General features: G+C 40.5%; 1 protein-coding gene across 1 annotated transcript in view; it reads right to left on the reverse strand.

Moving 5' to 3' along the window:
- ZYG11B (zyg-11 family member B, cell cycle regulator) overlaps positions 1 to 23,648 on the reverse strand; it is a 72,697-nt gene that overhangs the window by 15,762 nt on the left and 33,287 nt on the right. The window contains exons 4-11 of the mRNA XM_021096631.1: positions 14,760 to 14,900; positions 11,729 to 11,905; positions 10,326 to 10,390; positions 7,141 to 7,240; positions 6,833 to 6,883; positions 5,482 to 5,643; positions 5,330 to 5,377; positions 85 to 282 (exon numbers count right to left, since the gene is read on the reverse strand). Of these exons, the coding sequence (XP_020952290.1) occupies positions 85 to 282; positions 5,330 to 5,377; positions 5,482 to 5,643; positions 6,833 to 6,883; positions 7,141 to 7,240; positions 10,326 to 10,390; positions 11,729 to 11,905; positions 14,760 to 14,900 (942 nt within the window). The remainder of the gene's footprint in view (positions 1 to 84; positions 283 to 5,329; positions 5,378 to 5,481; positions 5,644 to 6,832; positions 6,884 to 7,140; positions 7,241 to 10,325; positions 10,391 to 11,728; positions 11,906 to 14,759; positions 14,901 to 23,648) is intronic.

Raw genomic sequence — 23,648 nt, forward strand, 5'->3', positions numbered from 1 at the left:
GTTAGCATTGTACTATGAGGCTTGGACAGTTTAGCCATCATGAATGTTGTTTGCATGCTTCTAGAAAACACCAAATTACCCTACCAGATCATCCAGAAGAGAATTCCTCTGGCTTCGACTCAATGTCCAAGCTTGTTCACCTCTAGATATTAAATGGGCAATAATTCCAGCGGCAAAGTAGCTGACTTCCACTTCAACACTATGTAGGAGGCTACTGATGTGGTCTATAAAATCTTTCCACATTAATTCAGAATGTAATTCTTGTACTTCAGCTATATTATTCTGTAAAAAAAGAAGATACACAAATTAATATATTTATTATTAAAAAAGTAATACATACAGTAAATAGCTAAAGACCCTTTGCATTCTAAGAAAAGAACAGAGATTGCAATGATTTAAACTTCTATCTACATATGGACAAAAGATGAGGACTGTTGATGTTAGCACAGTGGAATTATAGGTGATTTACTCCTCTCCTCCCCAAACAATACAACAATAAAGACAAAAGTGAGTTCCTGGAGTTCCCGTTGTGGCTCAGTGGTTAACGAATCCGACTAGGAACCATGAGGTTGCAGGTTCGATCCCTGGCCTTGCTCAGAGGGTCAAGGATCCAACGTTGCCGTGAGCTGTGGTGTAGGTCGCCGATGTGGCTCAGATCCCGTGTTGCTGTGGCTCTGGCGTAGGCTGGCAGTTACATTAGACCCCCCTAGCCTGGGAACCTCCATATGCTGCGGGAGTGGCCCTAAAAAAGGCAAAAAGACAAAAAAAAAAAAAAAAAAAAAGAGAGAGAGAGTTTCTTTCAGGTAAGATAGTGAACTAGATAACCTAAAAATTTTCTTGCTTTAAAATATCTAGAAGTGCTGGGTGAAAAATAGCCTATAAACTTTAAATATGTAACTTTATTTGCTGGGACAAAATGCAAATAGGAAAACAAATTAGAGCATAATAGGCTGTCACCAGCCTGCAGGGGCAAAAGGAACTGGGTTTTAATAGTTACGCAAGGGCAGAGGGTAAGCACCAGAGACTGGAACTAAGATGTAGTGTGTAAGACAAGGACTTTCAAAGCATTACACCTCGATTAAAGAGTGGATTGACAAAGATACATTAATATGAGGCCTATTGTAATCTGGGCTCTGGCCTAAAAGAAAAAGTCCTTCCTTGTAATTTATAACCAGAAGGTGGCACAGGTCGCAACAATGGCTTGGATCTGATCCCTGGCCTAGGAACTCCATAAACCGCGGGGCAGCCCGAAAAGAGAAAAAGAAAAAAGGGACTATTCACTCCCTAGCTTAAATCATTCTATAGCAAATGAAAATGAAAGGCATCAAGTCCTGATGTATTCTCTGTAATGACTAGCAAGTTTTCTTCTCCAACCTCAGAAAAGAGTAAGGAGAGAAGGGAAAAATCTAACTTTATTCACTACATGAATGGGGATAGTCTTGTATTTTTCCATCAGCATCAGTGATTAATCAATATATCCTATGCCTCTCTAATGTCACATATTCAAACAAGAAAAGGGATTTTAGAAGTTCCCACTGTGGCACAATGGGATCAGCGGTATCTTAGGAACCTTGGGATGCAGGTTCAATCCCCAACCAAGCACAGTGAGTTAAGGATCCAGCATTGTTGTAGCTGTGGCTCAGACCTGATCCTTGGCCTGGGAATTCCATATGCTTCGGGGTGGCCAAGAAAGAAAAGGAAAAAGAACCCCCAAAAACCAAAAAACAAGAAAAGGCATTTCACATTCTTTTTTTTTTAATGACCATATACCTGTGGCACATGGAAGTTCCCGGGCCAGGGACTGAATCCCAGACACAGTTGCAATCTACACTGTGGCTATGGCAACACCAGATCCTTTAACCCACTGTAGTGGGCCAGGGATGGAACCCCTGCCTCCACAGCAACCCAAGCCACTACAGTCAGATTCTTAACCCACTGCATCACAGTGAAAACTCCTCACATTCTTTTTTTTTTTTTTTTTTTTTTTTTTATGGGCCACAGCCACAGCATATGGAGGTTCCCAGGCTAGGGGTCGAATCGGAGCTACAGCTGCTGGCCTACACCACAGCCACAGCAATGCAGGATCTGAGCCACGTCTTCAACCTACATTACAGCTTATGGCAATGCTGGATCTCCGACCCACTGAGCAAGGCCAGGGATTGAACCTGCATTCTCATGGACACTAGTCGGATTCATTTCCACGGCACCAAGAGGGGAACTCCCTCCTCACATTCTTTTTTTGTGGCTTTTTAGAGTTGCATGTGCAGCACATGGAAATTTCCAGGGTCAAATCTGAGCTGCATCTATAACCTACACCACAGCTCATGGCAATCACAGATCCTTAACCCACTGAGAAAGGCCAGGGATTGAACCTGCATCCTCATGGATACTAGTCAAGTTCATTACCATTGAGCCACAATGGAATGCCAAGAAGTACACTTTAAATATAAAGACAAATATAGGTTAATAGGAAAAGAATGGAAGAAGATAAACCTTGTTAACATTAGTCAAAAAAAAAGTTGCAATGGCTACGTTAAGGAGACAAAGGAGATTTCAAAGTAAAGAATATAACCAGGGATAAAGAGAGTCATTTCATAATGACAAAAGGGTCAATTAATAAAGAGGGCATAACAATTTTGTTTATGAACCTAAAAACAGAGCTTCAAAACACAGGAAGCAGAAATTGATAGAACATGGTAACTGCCAGTACAAGTAAGCAGAAAATCAGTTAAGTCTACAGCAAACTTGAATAATATCAACCAATTAGACCCAATTGATACTTACAGAACACTCTAACAATAGCAGAATATACCTTCTTTTCAAGAGCGCACAGACTATATCCTGGACCATACATAGTCTCAATAAATTCAAAAGCCTCAAAACAAATTACATTCTCTGACCATGAAAAATTATTGGAAAAAATTAAATCACAAAGTAATGGAGAAAGATATGGAAGGAAGCACATCAGGTTGTATTAACATTAATTACTTCATAGAAATGAAAATGAAGTAAGTCTGGGGACAAAATCTGATACTTTTTTTTTTTTTTTTTATTTTTCTAGGGCTGCATCTGCAGCATATGAAAACTCCCAGGCTAGGTATCCAATTGGAGCTGCAGCTGCTGGCTTACGCCACAGCCACAGCAATGTCAGATCTGAGCCAAAATCTGTAACCTAAGCTGCAGCTTGCAGTAATGCTGGATCCTTAAGCCAATGAGCAAGACCAGAGATTGAACCTGCATCCTGGAGTCCCGTCGTGGCTCAGCAGAAACAAATCCAACTAGTATCCATGAGGATTCAGGTATGATCCGTGGCCTTGCAAAATGGGGCAGGGATCCAGCACTGCCATGAGCTGTGTGGTGTAGGTTGCAGACTCAGCTCAGATCTGGCGTGGCTGTGGCTGTGGCTGTGGCCGGCAGCTGTAGCTCCAATTCGACCCCTAGCCTGGGAACAAGTGCCAAGGGTGTGGCCCTAAAAAGCAAAAAACAACAACAGCAAAATGAACCTGCATCTGCATCTTCATGATACTGGTCACATTCTTTTTATTTTTATTTTTATTTTTTTTTAGGGCCGCACCCATGGCAAATGGAGGTTCTCAGGCTAGGAGTCCAATTCGAGCTATAGCTACTGGCCTACAACACAGTCACAGCAACACAGGATCCGAGCCACGTCTGCGACCTATACCACAGCTAAGGCTGGATCCTTCCCACTGATGGAGGCCAGGAATCGAACCTGAAACCTCATGGTTCCTAGTCTGATTGTTTCTGGTGCACCATGATGGGAACTCCACTAGTCGTATTCTTAACCCATTGAGCCACAATGGGAATTCCTCCTATACTCTTTTTATATATGTTTGCATTATTCACTAGTTATAATAGGCATGTATTCTTTATGAATTTTTTTTAAAAAGCACTTTTAAAGCCCTATAAGATCTCTCTGAATATTTAAAGTAAATTCCCCTTTTCCTCTTACCTGAGCCAATTTCTGTATCTAATAATCCTATGAACCTGAATGAAACCATCAAACACTGGAGTTCCCATCGTGGTGCAGTGGAAACAAATCCAACTAGGAACCACGAGGTTGTGGGTTCGATCCCTGCCTCAATCAGTGAGTCAAGGATCTGGCGTTGCCATGAGCCGTGTAGGTCATGGACGGGGCTCGGATCTGGTGTTGCTATGGCTATGGTGTGGGCCAGAGGCTATAGCTTCAATTAGACCCCTAGCCTGGGACCTCCAATATGCCTCAGGTGTGACCCTAAAAAGACAAGAAAAAAAAAAAAAAGACAAAAAAACCCCCAAAACAATAAAATACTGAAATTTATTTAATACTTCCCCTTTATTGGGCTTTTAGGTAGTTTTCCATTTTCTGCTTTATATAACTAAAGCTACAGCGAATAGATCGTCTTCCTTAAATGTTAGCCTCCAACTTTCCCCCAAATCCATCTTTCTTTTTTTTTTTTTTGTCTTTTTGCTATTTCTTGGGCCGCTCCCGCGGCATATGGAGGTTCCCAGGCTAGGGGTCCAATCAGAGCTGTAGCCACGGGCCTACGCCAGAGCCACAGCAACGCAGGATCCGAGCCGCGTCTGCAACCTACACCACAGCTCACGGCAACGCCGGATCGTTAACCCACTGAGCAAGGGCAGGGATCGAACCCGCAACCTCATGGTTCTTAGTCGGATTCGTTAACCACTGCGCCACAACGGGAACTCCCCAAATCCATCTTTCATCTCTCATCTTGTATCTGGAAACAAACACTAATCTACATTTAAAAAAAAAAGCTTACTAATCTGTGCTTCCTGTGATAATAATTCCTCAAGAATGGAGGTCTGCTCTAAAATGGCTTTTACTGTGTAGGTACTTTGCCTATTGCAGTAATTAAAGATGATAAAATATTTGATTCTTCATCTCTGCCCCCCAAATCCTAGAGGGCTCACTTTAACATATATCTAATATATTCTGGAATATCTGATTTGTTAAACAGTTGTTTACACAGCAACTATTAATTACCAAATACAGACTCTCAGAACACTTGCAGGTAAGTGATATCTTTCAACGAGATCTTTTTTCCCTGATTATAAAAGTAAAACATGTACACAGTGAAGCTCGTACTATACCAAAAAATATAAAGTGTGTAATTTACATTTTTCCTTTCAGTGTGGTGAAAATCTTAATATGTATATATATATAGTTTTATCGCCTGCTTTTTTCAATTACTTATATGTGTTTTCTAATGTCATTTAAGTGTTTACAAATAGAGGAGCATCTTTCTGTGTGTTACCTCAGATGGAAAATAAGTACAGCTTAAAATTTTCAGGAAATATTATATCTTACCAAAAGTCCTAGAACTTTCTGTTGAATGGATGACTCAGTTGGGAATGACTGGAAAAAGAAAGAGAAACCTATAACTAAAGAACCAAATTCAATAAATAAATGCGTAAATCAATAAATGAATGTCAAAACTGCAGCTAAATTCCCATTCTCACCTCCAGAACCCTCATAAAGAGTTCTAACCCTTGGTTTTCAATAAAGTGTCTGCAAGTGGTTGGAGATTCGTCTGTGAGGTTCCAAAGTGCACTCAAAGTAAACTTCAAAGTAGTGTCCACCGAATTTTGATTGGTTTTCTGCTTCACTATTTGAAGAAGTTGCTGAAAGGAAGAAAACAGAATTAATTTCTTTTTTTTTTTTTGTCTATTTGTTATTTCTTGGGCTGCTTCCACAGCATATGGAGGTTCCCAGGCTAGGGGTCTAATTGGAGCTGTAGCCACCGGCCTACACCAGAGCCACAGCAACGCGGGATCCGAGCTGCGTCTGCAACCTACACCACAGCTCACAGCAACGCCGGATCGTTAACCCACTGAGCAAGGGCAGGGACCAAACCTGCAACCTCATGGTTCCTAGTCAGATTCGTTAACCACTGCGCCATGACGGGACCTCCCAGAATTAATTTCTAATTATTGAACTGTTATTATAATTAGTGGTAATAATATGAACAAACAAATACATGAGGATTAGTTTCATGGCTTAAAACCTTTCCTATAAAGGTGTTTACAACATAAGAAATGAGGAGCTCCCGTTGTGGCTCAGCAGAAACAAATCTGACTAGCATCCATGAGGATGCAGGTTCAATCCCTGGCCTCAATCAGTGGGTTAAGAATCTGGCATTGCCGTGAGCTGTGGTGTACGTTGCAGACACAGCTCAGATTTGGCACTGTGCTGTAGACCAGCAGCTACAGCTCTGATTCAATCCCTAGCCTGGGGAACCTCCAGGTTCCAAGCATCTTGCTTTCTTCACCTAAGTACATCCTGAAGATATAGCAGTGCTTACAGAGGTCCCTCATTCTTTCTCACAAGCAACGACACATCCTTAATCACTAGGCCATCAGGGAACTTCTACTGTGAATTTCTTATGGGCAAGAATTATACATACAATTCAGTGTAGACCCATAACACCTAGCAATGTGGCGGATACCTGATGAGTATTCTATACATATTTGTCAAATCAATGAGTTACTTCCTCATTCCATACATAGTTTTTCCTTTCTTTTTTTTTTTTTTAGGGCCACATCTTCAGCATATGGAAGTTCCCAGGCTAGGGGTCAAATCTCAGCTGCAGCCACTGGCCTACACCACAGCTACAGGATCTGAGCTATGTCATATATATATGACTGGGTCACTTTGCTGTACAGCAGAAACTGACAGAACATTGTAAATCAACTATAACAGAAAAAAATAAAATCTTAAAAAGAATAAAATAAAACATAAAATGTCAGAAGATACTCAATACTTCCTGAAAACAATGAAAGTGAAAACTGTTTGGGGTCTGTACAGACTTACCCTGACAATGAAGAGCTCAGCACCAAGCTGTGCAGTTTGTTCTGTAGAAAGCTGCAAGCAAGCAGAAGACAAAGCAAATGTCCAAGAATTCCCTAGGGTAAGTGTAATATCATGCACTGTTCAAGAGATTCCAAAGGTCAGACTAAAACCTCTGATCGACCTGCAATTCTGCAATATCGAATGCAGTTTGAATAAGTATACTGGCAGAGAGGCTTAGAAACCTTTCCAGCACACTCATCTGGGGAAAAATACTAACTGTCATGGGAACCAGCTTCCCATGGAAAATTATTCAACAAGAAGTCAGGCACCTTGGCAGCCAGAATGGAAATGATTGCAACTGCCATCCTCTGCATGTTTTGATCCTCATGGTTACAGAGCCACTGCATGACAAGCTTGGCTGCTTCAAACCTGAAAACACACAAAGAGTTTCATGAATTAATCCTGGAGGCTCCAGCACAGTTCTAGAGCTCCAGCAGGGAACTGATGCTACAGCTTAGGTAGGTGAAAAGGAAAGGGAAAATTTCTCCTAACTGACACTGAATGACGAGTACATTCAGTGTTTTAGAGATGATGCCTCATTATTAATTCTGACAATACTTCACAAAGCAACAAACGTTTGGAAAATAGGGTCAAAACGACCTGACATTCATCTTCTAGAACTAGTAACATATTTCTATTCTATATTTCTATTCCACGGTGACTGCTATACTATAGTAATAATTTTAAGTATTTTCTGGGTTCCTCCCAGTACTTAGCACAATGGGAACATTCATTCATTCCTAACATTTACTGAGCCTCTGCTTTGGGCCAGATACTGTTCTTGGTGCTGGAGATAGAGCAGTGAAAAAAAGAAAAGTATCTCCACTCTCACAGAGCGTACACTCTAGTGGGAAAGAGAGAGAATAAGTCAAATAAATAAGTAAAATATATGGTATGTTTATGTATTGACATATGCTACAGAGAGAAAAAAATGCAAGAGGAAGAGAGGATATGTTGAAACTTTATTAGTCCCCAAACATGCCCACAAGTATGAAGTAATATAGCCTGGTAGTTAAAAGCAGATTCTGAAGTTCTTTGAATTCTGGGGTTGGAATTCTAGTTCTACCTAATGTTATTGATAATAGTAAAATAAATTATTTTATCATGTGTGGCAATGCAGTTAGGTAATTAAGAACATCACATACTTATGAGTCAGCTTGGATTCAAATATTATTGCCTTCACCACTTACTAACTTTGGGACCCTGGGCAACTTTCTTAATCTCTTTGAACTTCAATTTTCTTGTCTTTAAAAAAGTAAGATCTATTTCATAGGACTGTTGTGAGAATTCTATATCAGACATAAAGCTTAAGATTTAGCACAGAATTGGCACATACTAAGCTTCTGATACAGGTTAATTTTTACTGGTACTGACTTCCTCTGTGCCTTTATTTGTGCAGTTCCCACAACACAGAACAATCAACTCAACAAACTCTCATTTGCTTTCTTTTTTTTCCCCCGGCTGTGCCCATGGCATGCGGAAGTTCCTGGGCCAGGGATCCAACCCATGTCACAGCAGTAACCCAGGCCACAGCAGTGACAATGCTGGATCCTTAACGATTAGACCACCGGGGAACTCCAACCAGCTCTCATTTTCAAAGCAATATAGCATGGATATAAAAAGTAGAAGCTCTGGAATCAGTCTGAATTTAAATCTAAATTCTGCTACTTACTATCTTATCACCTTGAGCAAGTTACTAAACTTCTCTGTGCCTCTGTTTTCCTCATCTGTAAAATGAAGATTACAAAAGTAACAATTTCACAGGACTGTTGCAAGGACTGAATAAGCATATGTAAAACATTTAGCACAGAGCCGGGTAAGTGCTTTATACATCAGTTGTTATCTTTATTGTCTTAAATATCATCATTAGCATGAAATCTTTGATGATTACCAAGCAGATGGAATTTTGCCCTTCTTGTTTGGGGGCCCAGTACATTCTGTTATCCTCGTCTATGAAAAATTGTATTTAATTATACTCATAGATTCATTTATTCATCCATCTATCCATTAACAACTACTTAAATGCTGAGGACTACAGGGAAAGATTAACCAATCACCGTCTGACCACAAAGAAACTCAATTCTAGCAGAGTGCACTGGCTACATAAGAGGTAGGCAAACTACAGCCTTCTTTGAGTGATTTTATAACTGTGGGCCCAGCTGCCCATTCTCTAAAGTTTAATTGGAATGTATTTGTTTGTAAAGTGTCTATGGTTGCTTTGGAGGTACCATGGTAGAGTGAAGTAGGTATAACAGAGACCCTATGGCTCACACACATAAAATATTTAATATCTGCTCCTTGTAGAAAAAGCTTGCCAACTTCTGCGGTAGTTTACAATTTTCTTTAGTAGAATATGTCTTTCCTATCTATGACTTCATGTGCTCAATACAGATGCTCAACATATTTATAAAATAAAATTAGTAATTTACATGAGATATATGTAATTTTATTTTTACCCAAACTTTTTTATTTCCAACAGTAAATGGAACACCCCAATCTTGAGCCATGTCAAATAACAGTGTACTGCTATCTAAATAGAAGTAAATCACAGTAACATTATTGCTTGATAAATGTGTTTCTCATTAAATCGCAAGGTATAAATTTTTCAAAATACCATCACTAAAAAATTATATTTTAAAATAGAAAAATGAAAAAAAAAATCACCTTTTTAGCTCCGAAATCACATCTTAGAAAGTAAGGAAACCCTTTATACTTACTGGAATCCAGCTATATAATTTCACCTAACCTCTGCTTTCAAGTTTCTTCTACAATTCAATATCAATTAACAATAACAAGAGGTATGATACAGAGAAAAGAACACTGGACCTAGAACTAGAAGATTTGAGTCTTTCTAGCCTTGCAGTTCGTAGTCACAAAAGCATGTGCAAGACACTGAATTTCTATATGCCTCAGTTTTTTTTTTTTTTTTTTGTTGTTGTTGTTGTTGTTGTTGTTGCTATTTCTTGGGCCGCTCCCGCGGCATATGGAGGTTCCCAGGCTAGGGGTTGAATCGGAGCTGTAGCCACCGGCCTACGCCAGAGCCACAGCAACGCGGGATCCGAGCCGCCTCTGCAACCTACACCACAGCTCACGGCAACGCCGGATCGTTAACCCACTGAGCAAGGGCAGGGACCGAACCCGCAACCTCATGGTTTCTAGTCGGATTCATTAACCACTGCGCCACGACGGGAACTCCTATATGCCTCAGTTTTAGAATAAAAGCTATAATCAATATAAATTCTTAAGCAAAGGGCCGTGATAACAGGGGCCAATCTGATGTCATGAATGTCAAAGCACTGAATTAGAGAAAGTAGACTTAGCATCCAAAAAGCAACACACAATCCCATCCACTAGATTAAATGTACACCAGGAATATTCTAGCTGGCAAGAAATAACCCAAGACTTATTTCTAAAATTCCGTTTTCCCCCATTTTAAGTTCTACTTATCACTTGCCTGTTAAATGGAACATCCTGAAGAATCCGGTCACTACAAAGTGAAAGCAGGCAATTCTTCTGTAACTAAAGAACCAAAGGGAGAAAAAACAGCACTGAATAAAATACTGCTTTGTTATCTTTTAACCAGGGGTAGCCTCTAAATTAAAAAAAAAAAAATTTATAAAAATACCACTTATTTCTTACAATCCTTATTATGCCACCTACTGTTCAAAGACTGACTTCTACTAGACCCATACAAGTTTACGTGCACATATTTTTTGTCGTGTGTGTGTATGTATGTGTGTGTGTGCGTGTTTTAGGGCCACACCTGTGGCATATGGAAGTTCCTAGGGTAGGGGTCGAATCAGAGCTGTAGCTGTTGGCCTACACCACACACAGCCACAGCAACACCAGATCTGAGCCATGTCTGCGACCTATACCTCAGCTCACAGCAATGCTGGATCCTTAGCCCACTGAGAGAGGCCAGGGATTGAACCTGAGTCTTCATGGATACTAGTCAGGTTCGTTATAGAAATAAACAGGATAACTCCAGTTAATCTCCCTCCCTTCTGGTGGCCTTTAGGTGAGTTCTGCTTTGTCTTTCGTCTACCTGGTTTCCAGGGTCTATGAAAACCAAAGCCAAAAGTTCATCTAGTTTGACAATACCCTCAATGAGGCAAGCTGGCTTCGATGACCCTCTCACCAATCTGGGTTGCCACTGTTATTTGGTTCGGGGCCTCTAAGTATTTTTTCTTACTAACTTACCAACTCATTGTTAAATTTTAAAAGTTAAAAGTACAATTCAAGCAGCATTTTTAGTTTCTGTCCTGAGGATAGGACAGGTTTTGCAGTCTACCTATACTGCTAGAAATAGAAAATCCATGTCGTATTCATTTGCCTACCCCAGTACTTGAATACTGAGTACTTCATTTTTGGAGTTCCTCAGTCAGGGACCTACTCTGCAGCTGCGGCACCGGATCCTCAACCCACTGCACCGGGCCAGGGATCGAACCTGCATCCCAGGGCTCCAGAGATGCCACCCATCCCATTACGCCACAGAGGGAATTTGAGTATTGAGTACTTGAGCACGGAGCCAGTGCCTGGCTCAGAGCAGAAGCTCTATGCCTGTAACTATTTGCTGAAATTACCACAAACTCAAGGTCTAGGTGCAAGATGAGATTTGCATGGCTTACATTATTTCCCTCAATGTTTGGATTTAAATACTTTTAGGCAAGGAATGCATTCTTTAGTTTTCCACTTCTCTATGGTCTTGCACTCAACCATACTACAAGTTTATTACTTCATAGCCTCCAAAGGCCCTTGAATTTCCAGCCTTGGTCTACTAAAATGAACTATATAGAGGTGAAAGATAGGTGGGAGACACTAAATGGACTACTTGAATGGGAATTCCCATATGCATACCTGCTGGTGATTGGGAAAATGTTCCATGGCTTTGAGTAGCAAATGGGTCACATCAGCCAGGAGTCGGACAGGCATTCCTGCGGCAAGATCCTGCTTGGTTAAGTTAAATACACAGGCGCTTGCAGCAAGTTGCACTGGCAAATTCATAGGGTGGTTTCTCATCCCAGTAACCACAAGCTGGAAAAAAATTAGTTCTCTTAAACCAACTTATAAATATAACAAGCCCTCTTCATACAGCAACATTACTGTGTTGATATTTAATCATTTCTAAGATGTCTTAAGTATCCTTTATATCTTCATGTGCAAAGAGCCTACGACATAGCAGTTACTCACCAATACTTAGTTCCTGACCAGGTGGTCAAGTTGTTCATATCCAGAGATTTTTCTGAAAGCTAATGAATCTTTTCTATTCAGGGAAAACATCTTTGTCTTTGCAAAATCTGGTTCAGTGCCTGTTACACCCAAGCACTAAATAAATTCTTAGTGACTTGAACAGAGTAAACTAGTAGCAAACTTGACTTTAAAATCCCAAAATAACTTGATCCCCTTGCTGTAGAGTGGGAAAATAAAATAAAATAAAATAAATAAATAAATAAATAAATAAAATAAAATCCCAACATATAGTTCCTGAGAACACTGCTCAAGTTAATTCATTTCCCTCTGGCCTAGGTAACTATTTCTCTCCTTTCCCTTCTCCTTGTATCTCCAATAAATCTTCCCTATTGCTCACTACTGGACAAAGACCTTGCTTCCAACTACCCTGGGACCACTGAAGCAATCCTGAAAGAACGCAGGTCCTCGGGAGTTCCCTTTGTGGTGCAGCGGAAACGAACCCAACTAGTATCCATGAAGACGCGGGTTCAATCCCTGGCCTCACTCAGTGGGTCGGGGATCTGGCGTTGCCATGGGCTGTGGTGTAGGTCACAGATGCAGCTTGGATCCCGCATTGCTGTTGCTGTAGCACAGGCCAGCAGCTGTAGCTCGAATCCAACACCTAGCCTGCGAACTTCCATATGCTGCAAATTCCACCCAAAAAGCAAAAAACAAAACAAAACAAAAACAAACCAAAAAACTCAGATTTTTACTTCCTGCCTGTTACCACAAATGATCTTTTTGGGTTCCTTTCTAAGGGTACTCTCCGCTACTCCTCCCTACTTATATGCTTGATTCTTTCCTTCTTGCCTACTCAAAGACAATGCCTCCGTTGTTCTCCCATCTCGCTTTGACATCATTTTTACAATTTGTGCTAGACCATTCATACCAGAACACAATAAGCTATTTTTTCTCCATCCAACCCCCCCAACACTTTCTCAGCCAGTTATCACCTTTTTTCTTTGCTCCCATTTGCAGTAAAAACTCCTTAAAAGAGTTACATTTTTCTCTGCATCATTCTCTGAATGAATGAATGAATGAATGAGCTAATAATTCATATGGGACTAGAGGTCTGGTACTTTGTTACTCAGGTTCACAGTAACCAAAACCAAAAAAAGATAACGCACATACCAAGTGCCAATATCCTCTGGTATCAACAGAGGAGGTGACAGATGTTAAGGATAACATCCTAGGTCTTGAATGTTGCTAGTTCTTATCCAAACACTCAAGTCTCAAAATTTAAGAAACCTAGGAGGTTAAGTCACTTTTAGCTCTGCTGCTAACTTACTGTTACTTAACTTCACACACCCTCAGGTACATAATCTGTAAAACAGAAGATAAAACTCATCTCTTGGGATTGCTGTGCCCACTAAATGAAGTACCAAATATAACACAGTTCTATACTCACTGATTTCTAAACTGAATGTGCATAAGGATGATCTTGGGGGATTTTTAAAATGCGGATTTCCTATACCCCACTCAGCCCTACTGAATCTAAATTTCTTGGAGTGAGGTTCACAAATACACTTTTTAAAAGCTTCTTTGCCAAGAGCAGGAGTTTAGGACCACCCTCCTGCTGATTTGAATAAGCACCGTGACAGTTCTAATCTGACCTTATAGGGTCAAATACTCCCTTGCTGGATACCAAGGAGGAGCTACTGCTCAAACAAAGAGGAAGAGGCCATCTTCTCCACACATACTCCCCCTCACCCCCACCTTCCGCCCGCCTCCCCTTGGGTTATAAGACTGTAGCCCACTGAATCCTCCGGGCAGAGCTTCCTTGCCTGCCCACTTGCATCTCTCAGAAGCTTCCTATCTTAACAAATCTATTTCTTGCCTATAAAAAACAAACAAACAAAAAACTTCTTTGTTTGGGCCTATGGCATGCAGAAGTTCTCAGGCTAGGTATCGAACCTGAGCCACAGCATAAAAGCACCAGATCCTTAACCTCTAGGCCACCAGGGAAGCCCCAAATATGCTTTTTAAAATACGCAACATCCCAGATTTCTGATGGACAGAGGACCATGTTCTGCCAAACAATGCCCTAAGCAATCAACCAAACTAAGAATCTTCCTTTCTTGCCCTTCAAAAGCTGTCTTGGTTAAAACACCTTAATTGGAGAATAACATGGATTAGTTACAAAAGCACAAGAGGTTCATAAATGGCATGGAAAAGTGCCTTGTAAAAATCCCAATACTGCATTTCTAAGAAGCGCCTATATGGAAGCAATATAGGGAGTATAGGCTCTAATATATAAAACAGTGTCCTGATTCCAGTCATATTTCCATACCACAGCTGGTGAAAAAATATCACACTGATTACTGGTTTTAGATAGTTAAATATGAGCTGGAAGACATTTATACTGGTTAAATGAGACTACTCTAAAACTTCACTAACACTATGCAGCTATCTCCTCTCTTTCTCATTTACAACTAATAACTGAAATCACACCTCATTAATCCCATTACCAAAACAAAAAACAAACCAACCAAACAAAAAAAAACCCAAAGACTAATGCAAGTTTTCACAAATTTTCTTTACAAAACCATCATCTGTCTAGGAAGGTCATTTCAAATTTCTCATATTTTCTTACTCTTTTTTTTTTTAATGATTTTAATTTTTTCCATTATAGTTGGTCTACACAGTTTCTTATTCTTACCTTTAAAATTTCTGGCTTTGTTTTTTCCATCACATGAGTCAGGCTAAAAAGGTGAAACAGAGCTTCCCGGACAAAGAATGCCCGTTCACTGTACCGCTTCAGTGCTTCTGCAATCTGAGTTTCATTGGCTTCTCCAGACACCTTTGAACATAGCCAGAAGATGAGCTTTTAGGATTCTTTTCAACCCTCTAACTGTCTCTATCCAAACATCATGCATGGATGGCATCCAGGATAGCTATGTAAAGCTTGAAACAAATGGCAATGATTAGTTTCTAACCCATCCAGAAAAGTCGCCCTATGAAGGTATACGTATGTTAAAAAGATGTATCTTAGATAGGCTCAGACCCTACTATAAGCCTATGGGTAAAATGATCTATACTGGACCTAACATAAATCTCAAGATACATAACACTATTAATAAGGTCTTATTACACAAGACTAGGTTCCTATCTGCCTCTTAAGGTAACCTTCTCCCCTAATTCACAATGTTATAGCTACACTGGCATTTTTTTCCCCGGATCTTTCAATAAGCCAAGCTCTTTCCCAGCAAAAGGCTACTAAATACAATATCCTCTCTGACTGAAATCTTCCCTTTCTCTGCCTAACTTCTGTTTATCCTTCCCAATTCAAGTTAAATGATATTTCTTTAGAGAAGCCTTCTCTGACCCACTAATCTAAATCAGGTCTCCCTGAAACAGCTCCATAACCATTATCGTTACCCTCCTGCCAGGTGGCCTATTCACTGGTGTACCCAACGGGGAGCACTGTGTGCGACCCAGAATAAGCACTCAATAAATACTTATCAAAGAAATGTATTAATTAACTTCCCCAGATGTATCATGCTCCCATTCAGCATCAAGAGGTTCTGTTCAAAATTAAGTCTATCTAGGGAATTTCCTATTTATACAGGTTCATATACTTATCTTTTTTTTTTTTTTTTGTCTTTTTGCCATTTCTTGGGCCGCTCCTGCGGCATATGGGAGGTTCCCAGGCTAGGGGGCTAATCAGAGCTGTAGCCGCCAGCCTACACCAGAGCCACAGCAATGCGGGATCCGAGCCACGTCTGCGACCTACGCCACAGCTCACGGCAACGCCGGATCGTTAACCCACTGAGCAAGGGCAGGAATCGAACCCGAAACCTCATGGTTCCTAGTCAGATTCGTTAACCACTGCACCACGACGGGAACTCCCATCATATACTTATCTTAAAGTGTCGTTCATATGCCATTAGGTAATCAGTTGAATATAATGGGAAGTGGTTCTTTAGAAAAATAATCCAATTAATGCAATTAATAAGTAAAAAAGAAATTACTGGAATATCACCATGAGCCCCAATAAATTCATGGAACTAGGTGCTGATTGTCAACAGCTGCTAGAACAAACCACAGAAAGAAAAACAACCAGATATTATGTATTTCCTTAATAAAAGAGCACAAAACCTAAGGGTCCTGCCAAAGCGACCAAAGATGAGTTTATGTCTGCAAATCCAGCTACTAATTTGCAGAAAATACGGTCAGAGACATAGGCACCACAAGCATATAATCAAGAAAAATCCAGACTGCGGGAAACTCTACAAGTCAAAGGGCTAGAATCTTCGATACACAAATTGTAAGGAAAAGAAAGGGATTTAATTTTTACAAATTAAAAGATACTCAAATGACATATCGTTTTGAAAAAAATGGGCAAGATTAACTAAGTGTCTAAAGAGAAACTGCTGGGCCACAGACTATTGAAAAGAGCAAGGACATGATTATCATGAAAGTCAGGATAGAGATTACTTTACCAGGAGGGAGGGAGGGAGCTGTGATCTGGATGGGGCACATCTGGGGAAGAGCTTCAGCGTAGCTGGCAAGCTCTGTTTATTGGCCTGAGTGATGGTTTCAAGGGTGCTCACCTTACTTCCACTCAATAAGTTATGTATTTGTTACTTACAGTCTTTGTCTTACTTTACAATAAGGTTAAGAAAGGCAAAACCAAACCAAACCCACAATCCTGCTATTCAGAGATATAAAATATTAAGTTAGAAGATTGTCCTTTTTTAGCAGTAGCATTACAGAAGGTGACATAAAAACACTTAAAAAATGTTAGTAACTATGTTTTACCTGAGCATGTAGTATTCAGGTGGGAATATGCAGCTTTGAGCAAAAGAAGGGAGGCATCACGACTGACATTTCAACCACTGATAGGATATGCTACAAAGTTCTAATAAGAATTAGACTACAGTAGAGATGTCTACCAAGTGACAAAGATGCCCATACTGAACGTTTGTCAGATTGTAGGAATAACAAAGGATGTTTCTTTACAAAATGCTTTTTAAGCTGTGTATAATATACACATAAACTTTGGTCTTAACTATATATTCACATATATAAGCAGTTATTGAATAAAGAAAATTTTCCAGGTATTCAGTTCTTTTTGAGTCACTGAATTTTTCTTAGATTTTCTTAGATTTGGAAAGAAAGTGAGCTATCATATGAGATAAAAAAAGATGTAAGGGGGAAAGCATTTAACAATTGTTTTTGTCAGAATTCATTTATCCATATTTGGTTGATTCTAACAGCTTTATAACATCTTATATGAAATACAAAATTAAAGAACTTTTGTTACTGGAATGTAAATCATTCTATGCCAGATTTCATTGCTTGTATGTTTTCTTCAGTGATCAACACTTCTCTAGCCAGTGATAAACTCTTTTTTGTGTGTGTCTTTTTGCCTTTTCTAGATCAGCTCCCACAGCATATGGAAGTTCCCAGGCTAGGGGTTGAATCGGAGCTGTAGCCACTGGCCTACGCCAGAGCCACAGCCACACCAGATCCGAGCCGCATCTGCGACCTACACCACAGCTCACGGCAATGCTGGATCCTCGACCCATTGAGCAAGGCCAGGGATCAAACCCGCAACCTCATGGTTCCTAGTTGGATTCGTTAACCACTGCGCCACGATGGGAACTCCTCACACATCTTTTAAAAACACTTAGTGAAGTTCCTTCCATGGCTCAGCAGAAACAAATATGACTAGTATTCATGAGGACACAGGTTCGATCCCTGTCCTCGCTCAGTAGGTTAAGGATCCAGTGTTGCTGTGAGCTGTGGTGTAGGTCGCAGATGCGGCTCGGATCTGGTGTGGCTGTGGCTCTGGCATGGGCTGGTGGCTACAGCGGATTAGATGCCTAGCCTGGGAACTTCCATATGCTGTGGGAGCGGCCCTAGAAAAGGCAAAAAGACCGAAGAAAAAGAAAAAAAAAAAAGATACGCGCACCCCTATGTTCACTGCAATACTATTCACTGTAGCCAAGACATGGCAACAACCTGAATGTCTACTGACAGATGAACGGATTAAGAATATGTGGTATATATACACAATGGAATACCACTCAGCCATAAAATAGAATGAAATAATGCCATTTGTAGCAACATGGTTGCAACTAGAGATTATCATACTAAGTGAAATACGTCAGAGAAATACCATATGATATAAAATACCATGATGTCACTAGCACGTGGAATCTAAGATATGGCACAGATGATCCTATCTACAAACCAGAAATACATCATGGACATGGACAGCAGACTTGTGGTTGCCAGAGGGGAGGGAAGAGAGAGTGGGATGGATGGGGAGTTTGGGGTTGGCGGAGGCAGACTGTTACATCTGGAATGGATGGGCAATGGGGTCCTACTGCACAGCACAGGGAACTGTGTATGACGGAGTCACTCTGCTGCACAACTGAGACTGAAGAAACATTGTAAAGCAACTAGACTTCAATAAATCAAATAATAAAGCATCACCATACTAAGACAATCATTTCGGACAATGATTTTTTTTTTTTCCTGTCTTTTTGCTATTTATTGGGCTGCTTCCGCGGCATATAGAGATTCCCAGGCTAGGGGTCCAATCGGAGCTGTAGCCATCGGCCTACGCCAGAGCCATAGCAACACGGGATCTGAGCCGTGTCTGCAACCTACACCACAGCTCACGGCAACGCCGGATCGTTAACCCACTGAGCAAGGGCAGGGACGGAACCCGCAACCTCATGGTTCCTAGTCGGATTCGTTAACCACTGCGCCACGACGGGAACTCCTCGGACAATGATTTTGGACAAAGTGGTTCTTCATCCACTTTGGTAAACTGGACAATTCTAAATAAGAAAATGGAACAATCTCAGCTCTCTCCCCTTAAGAGGACCTATTACTTTTCAGTTCTCAAATTACTAGTCAAATGAATAATTCAAAAGAAAGGTAAATTCTTGTGTATAGTTGAATAAAAGGCAAAGTTCTAATAATTTCTATTTTAAAAAATTATTATTATTTTTGGCTGCCCCAGGCCAGGGATCAAATCCAAGCAACAGCTGCTACCCATGCCACAGCAATGGCAACACCAGATCCTTTAAGCCACTGCACTGGGCCAGGGATCAAACCTTCATCCTGATGATGCAGAGACACAAACGCGCCACAGCAGGAACTCCTTTTTCAATTATTTCAAAACAATGATTCTCAACTTTGGCTGCATATTTTAAAGCTAAAGAGCTTTAAAAAATACCGATGCCTGGGTCCCATCTCCCTGTGGTTCTGATTTAATTGAGCAAGCTCCTTAGATAATTTTTTTAAAGAAAAATTCCAGCTTTATCAAGATTTATAATATTATACGTATATATCTGACATACACATTATAAACATTCAGTGTGTAAAACATGATAGTTTGACACCTGTATATTCATATGGTTAGTTGTCATACCCACCGTCTCAAATAATTACTCTGGGTAATTTTTATTACAGGCAAGGTTGAGAATCACTGCTTCAGTGTTGAGAGAGGTGGAAACCAGAGGATAGCAAATGAAGCAGGTGTTTCTAGAGCCAAGATTTCAAAGTAGTAACAGTTCTGTTAGTGAAATCAAACTTGTTTCTTCACAGAGGCATCGTGGAATTCAGATGTCCTACTAGACGCAATTTAAAAACTTAGGCTAGGGAGTTCCCATCGTGGGGTAGCAGAAACGAATCAGACTAGGAACCATGACGTTGCGGGCTCCATCCCTGGTCTCGATCAGGGGTTAAGGATCTGGCGTTGCCGTGAGCTGTGATGCAGGTTGGAGATGTGGCTCGGATCCTGCGTTGCTGTGGCTGTGGCATAGGCCAGCGGCTACAGCTCTGAATCTATCCCTAGCCTGTAACCCCCATATGCTGTGGATGAGGCCCTAAAAAGCCAAGAAAAACAAAAAAACAAAAAAAACTTAGGCTAGGAGTTCCTGTTGTGGTGCAGCAGAAATGAATCTGGCTAGTATCCATGAGGATGGAGGTTGGATCCCTAGCCTCGCTCAGTGGGCCAGGGATCTAGAGTTGCTGTGATCTGTGGTATAGATCCCAGGTACAGCTCAGATCCCCTGCTGCAGTGGCTGTGGTGTAGGCTGGCAGCTACGGCTCCAATTCGACCCCTAGCCTGGGAACTTCCATATGCTGTGGGGCTTCAAAAAAAAAAAAAATTGTTAAAAACTCAACTAGTGTCCGTGACGATGTGTGTTTGACCCCTAACCTCACTCAGTGGGTTAAGGATCCAGTACTGCTGTGAACCGTGGCACAGGGCTGCAGCTACAGCTCCGATTAGACTCCTAGCCTAGGAATTTCTGTATGCTGTGGGTGCAGTCCTAGAAAAGACCAAAAAAAAAAAACCTCAGCATAGGAATTCCCTTCATGGCACAGCGGAAATGAATCCAACTAGGAACCACGACGTAGGGCCCTTGTGGCTCAGTGGTTAATGAACCCGACTAGAATCCATGAGGATTTGGGTCCGATCCCTGGCCTGGCTCAGTGGGTTAAGGATCTGGCGTTGCTGTGAGCTGTGGTGTAGGTGGCAGATGCTGCTCGGATCCTGCGTTGCTGTGGCTGTGGTGTAGGCCAGCAGCTGTAGCTCCGATTTGACCCTTAGCCTGGGAACCTCCATATGCTTCCAGTGTGACCCTAAAAAGCAAAAAAATAAAAAAAGTTTTTTTAAATAAAACCAAAAAACTTAGACTAATTCACTCTAGGGTGTGTTGGTGGTTAAGAGCAATCAGCAGAAATTGTACTAACAGACGACTTTTGCCTTGAGAAGATGATTTCGTGTCGTTTACTAGGGACACAGTCCTTTCATCCTTCAGGACAGAGGTCAAGCTCACCTCTTCTGGGAAATCCTTCCTAAACTCCCAGTATACAGGCATGGCTTCCCCTTTGATTTTTACAATTCCTTACTATCTGACCCATTTGTTAGGCAGTTAAGTAAACTGCAAGAGTAACACACATTTTTATGCCTCCTCCACCAACGAGCCCTGTAGAGATCTATTTTGTTCCATAACAAGTTGTTAAGTTCCTCACATTGTTGCGGCCCTCACCTGGCTCACGTGATCTAGACCAACCTGGCTCTGGCTCCCACTTCTCCAGCCTTATCTTATCACTCGGAGACTCCCATCGTGGAGCTCTAGCCCTCTAGCCCAGCGGCCTTCGGCCTTCTTTCGATTCCTCAGATGTACCTTGCTCCTTCCTCCCAGACATCTTTTGCATTTGTTATTCTCACTGCCTGAAATTTTCTCTACCAAGCTACTCATCCATAAGATCTTCATTCATGTATTAAGTCCTCAGAGAAGGCTTAAATGAAGTAGAGTCTCTCTGTTTGTTTTGTTTTTTAGGGCCGCACCAGTGGCATATGGAAGTTCCCAAACTAGGGGTCAAATGGGAGCTACAGCTGTCAGCCTACGCCACAGCCACAGCAACGCAGGATCCCAGCTGCATCTGTGACCTACATGTCAGCTCTCAGTAACGCTGGATCCCACTGAACGAGGCCAGAGATCGAACCCATAACCTCATGGACACTAGTCAGATTTGTTTCCGCTGTACTACAAAAGGAACTCCAAGTCTCTCTCTCTCTCTTTTTTTTTTTTGTCTTTTTGTCTTTTCTAGGGCCACACCCTTGGCATATGGAAGTTCCTAAACTAGGGGTCAAATGGGAGCTACAGCTGTCAGCCTACACCACAGCCACAGCAACATGGGATCTGGGCCGCGTCTGCAACCTACACCACAGCTCACGGCAATGCCGCAATGCTGGATCCCCAACCCACTGAGCAAGGCCAGGGATCAAAGCCCCAACCTCATGATTCTTAGTCGAATTCGTTAACCACTGAGCCACGACGGGAACTCCTCCAAGTCTCACTCTTAAATATTGTCAAATATAGTATTGTGTATCTCCTAGATTCTTAGCACTATGCAGTTTAGGGCATATACATGTATATGTGTACATGTGTCTATTATGTCTATTATATACTAATATATATGATATATAAACATGTATATTTAAAGCACACACACATGATACTTGACTGTCTGACTCCCTCACGAAATTACAAGCTCCATGAGGGCAAGATCATGCTTGTCTGGCATCATCATCTAATCCCCATGTCTATCACACTGCATAATGCACAGAGGCACTTGATAAAATATTTATTGAATGAATAAAAAAGAGTGACTCTAATTTTCTACTTTCTATTTTTTAAAGTCTAAATTTACAAATAATCTAAGAACTGAAAAGTTTTAAGATGTTTATAATTAACGTTTCCTTCTCCCTTTTTGAGATCAATAATGGCTGCTCAAAAAAGGGAACCCTCCTACACTGTTGGCGGGAATATAAATTGGTGCAGCCTCTAAGGAAAACAGTTTGGAAGTTCCTTTAAAAACTAAAAATAGAGTTACCATATGCTCCAGCAATCCCATTCCTGGGCACATATGGAGACAAAACTACAATTCAAAAAGATACACGTACCCCTGTGTTCACTGCAGCACTATTTACAATAGCCAAGACATGGAAGCAACTTAAATGTTCATCAACAGATAAATGGATAAAGAAAATGTGGTATATATACACAATGGAATACCACTCAGCCACAAAAAAGAATGAAATATTGCCATTTGCAGCAACATGGATGCAACTAGAGATTATCACACTAAGTAAAGTCAGTCAGACAGAGAAAGACAAATACCATATGGTATCACCTACATGTGGAATCTAAAATATGATACAAACGAACTTGTTTATCAAACAGAAACAGACTCGCAGACAAAGAAGACATACTTATGGTTACCAAAGGAGAAAGGGGTTAGGGGAAGGACTAGAAAATTAAGAGTTTTAAGAGTTCGGGATTAACAGATACAAACTACTGTATATAAAATAAACAATACGGTCCTACTGTATAGCACAGGGAACTACATTCAATATCCTGTAATAAAGCATAATGGCAAAAGAACATGAAAAACTATATATATATATATATATAGTATATATATATAAAAATATATAAAAATATATTTATATATAATATATAATATTATATATTATTTATAGTTTTTATATATATATATAAAACCAAATCATTTTGTTGTACACCAGAAACTAACAGTGTAAATCAATTATACATTAATTTAAAGAATAAATAAATAAAATAATGGTTTGCTCAAAAAAGATAACCTGCCATTTGGTCACAATACTCACTTCTAGACCATCCCTAACTCTGCCCCAGGTAGGATCAAAGGATGCGTCTGCTTAAGAGGTGTAGGTAGTAGGGGGAAAAAAAATTGGGCTCTGCAATTAGATTGATATAGATCCAAATGTTGCTTCTAACTAATAATTGTAAATCACATAATTTCTATGAGTCTGTCTCTCATCTATAAAATGGAGTTAATACCTATCTATAGATATTAATATATACACTATAAAGCATGTATAGGATATGATGTGTTGAGAAAAATACTAGTTTTCCTTAATTTGTTACAATTCTGTAGCATTCAAGGTCTGATTCAGATACCATCCTCTATCAAGCCCCAAATTCTCCAGCTAGAAAAAATTTCTCATACTCTCTTATAGAAACTATACTGA

Source organism: Sus scrofa, chromosome 6, assembly GCF_000003025.6.
Source record: "Sus scrofa isolate TJ Tabasco breed Duroc chromosome 6, Sscrofa11.1, whole genome shotgun sequence".
Classification (NCBI taxonomy): domain Eukaryota; kingdom Metazoa; phylum Chordata; class Mammalia; order Artiodactyla; family Suidae; genus Sus; species Sus scrofa.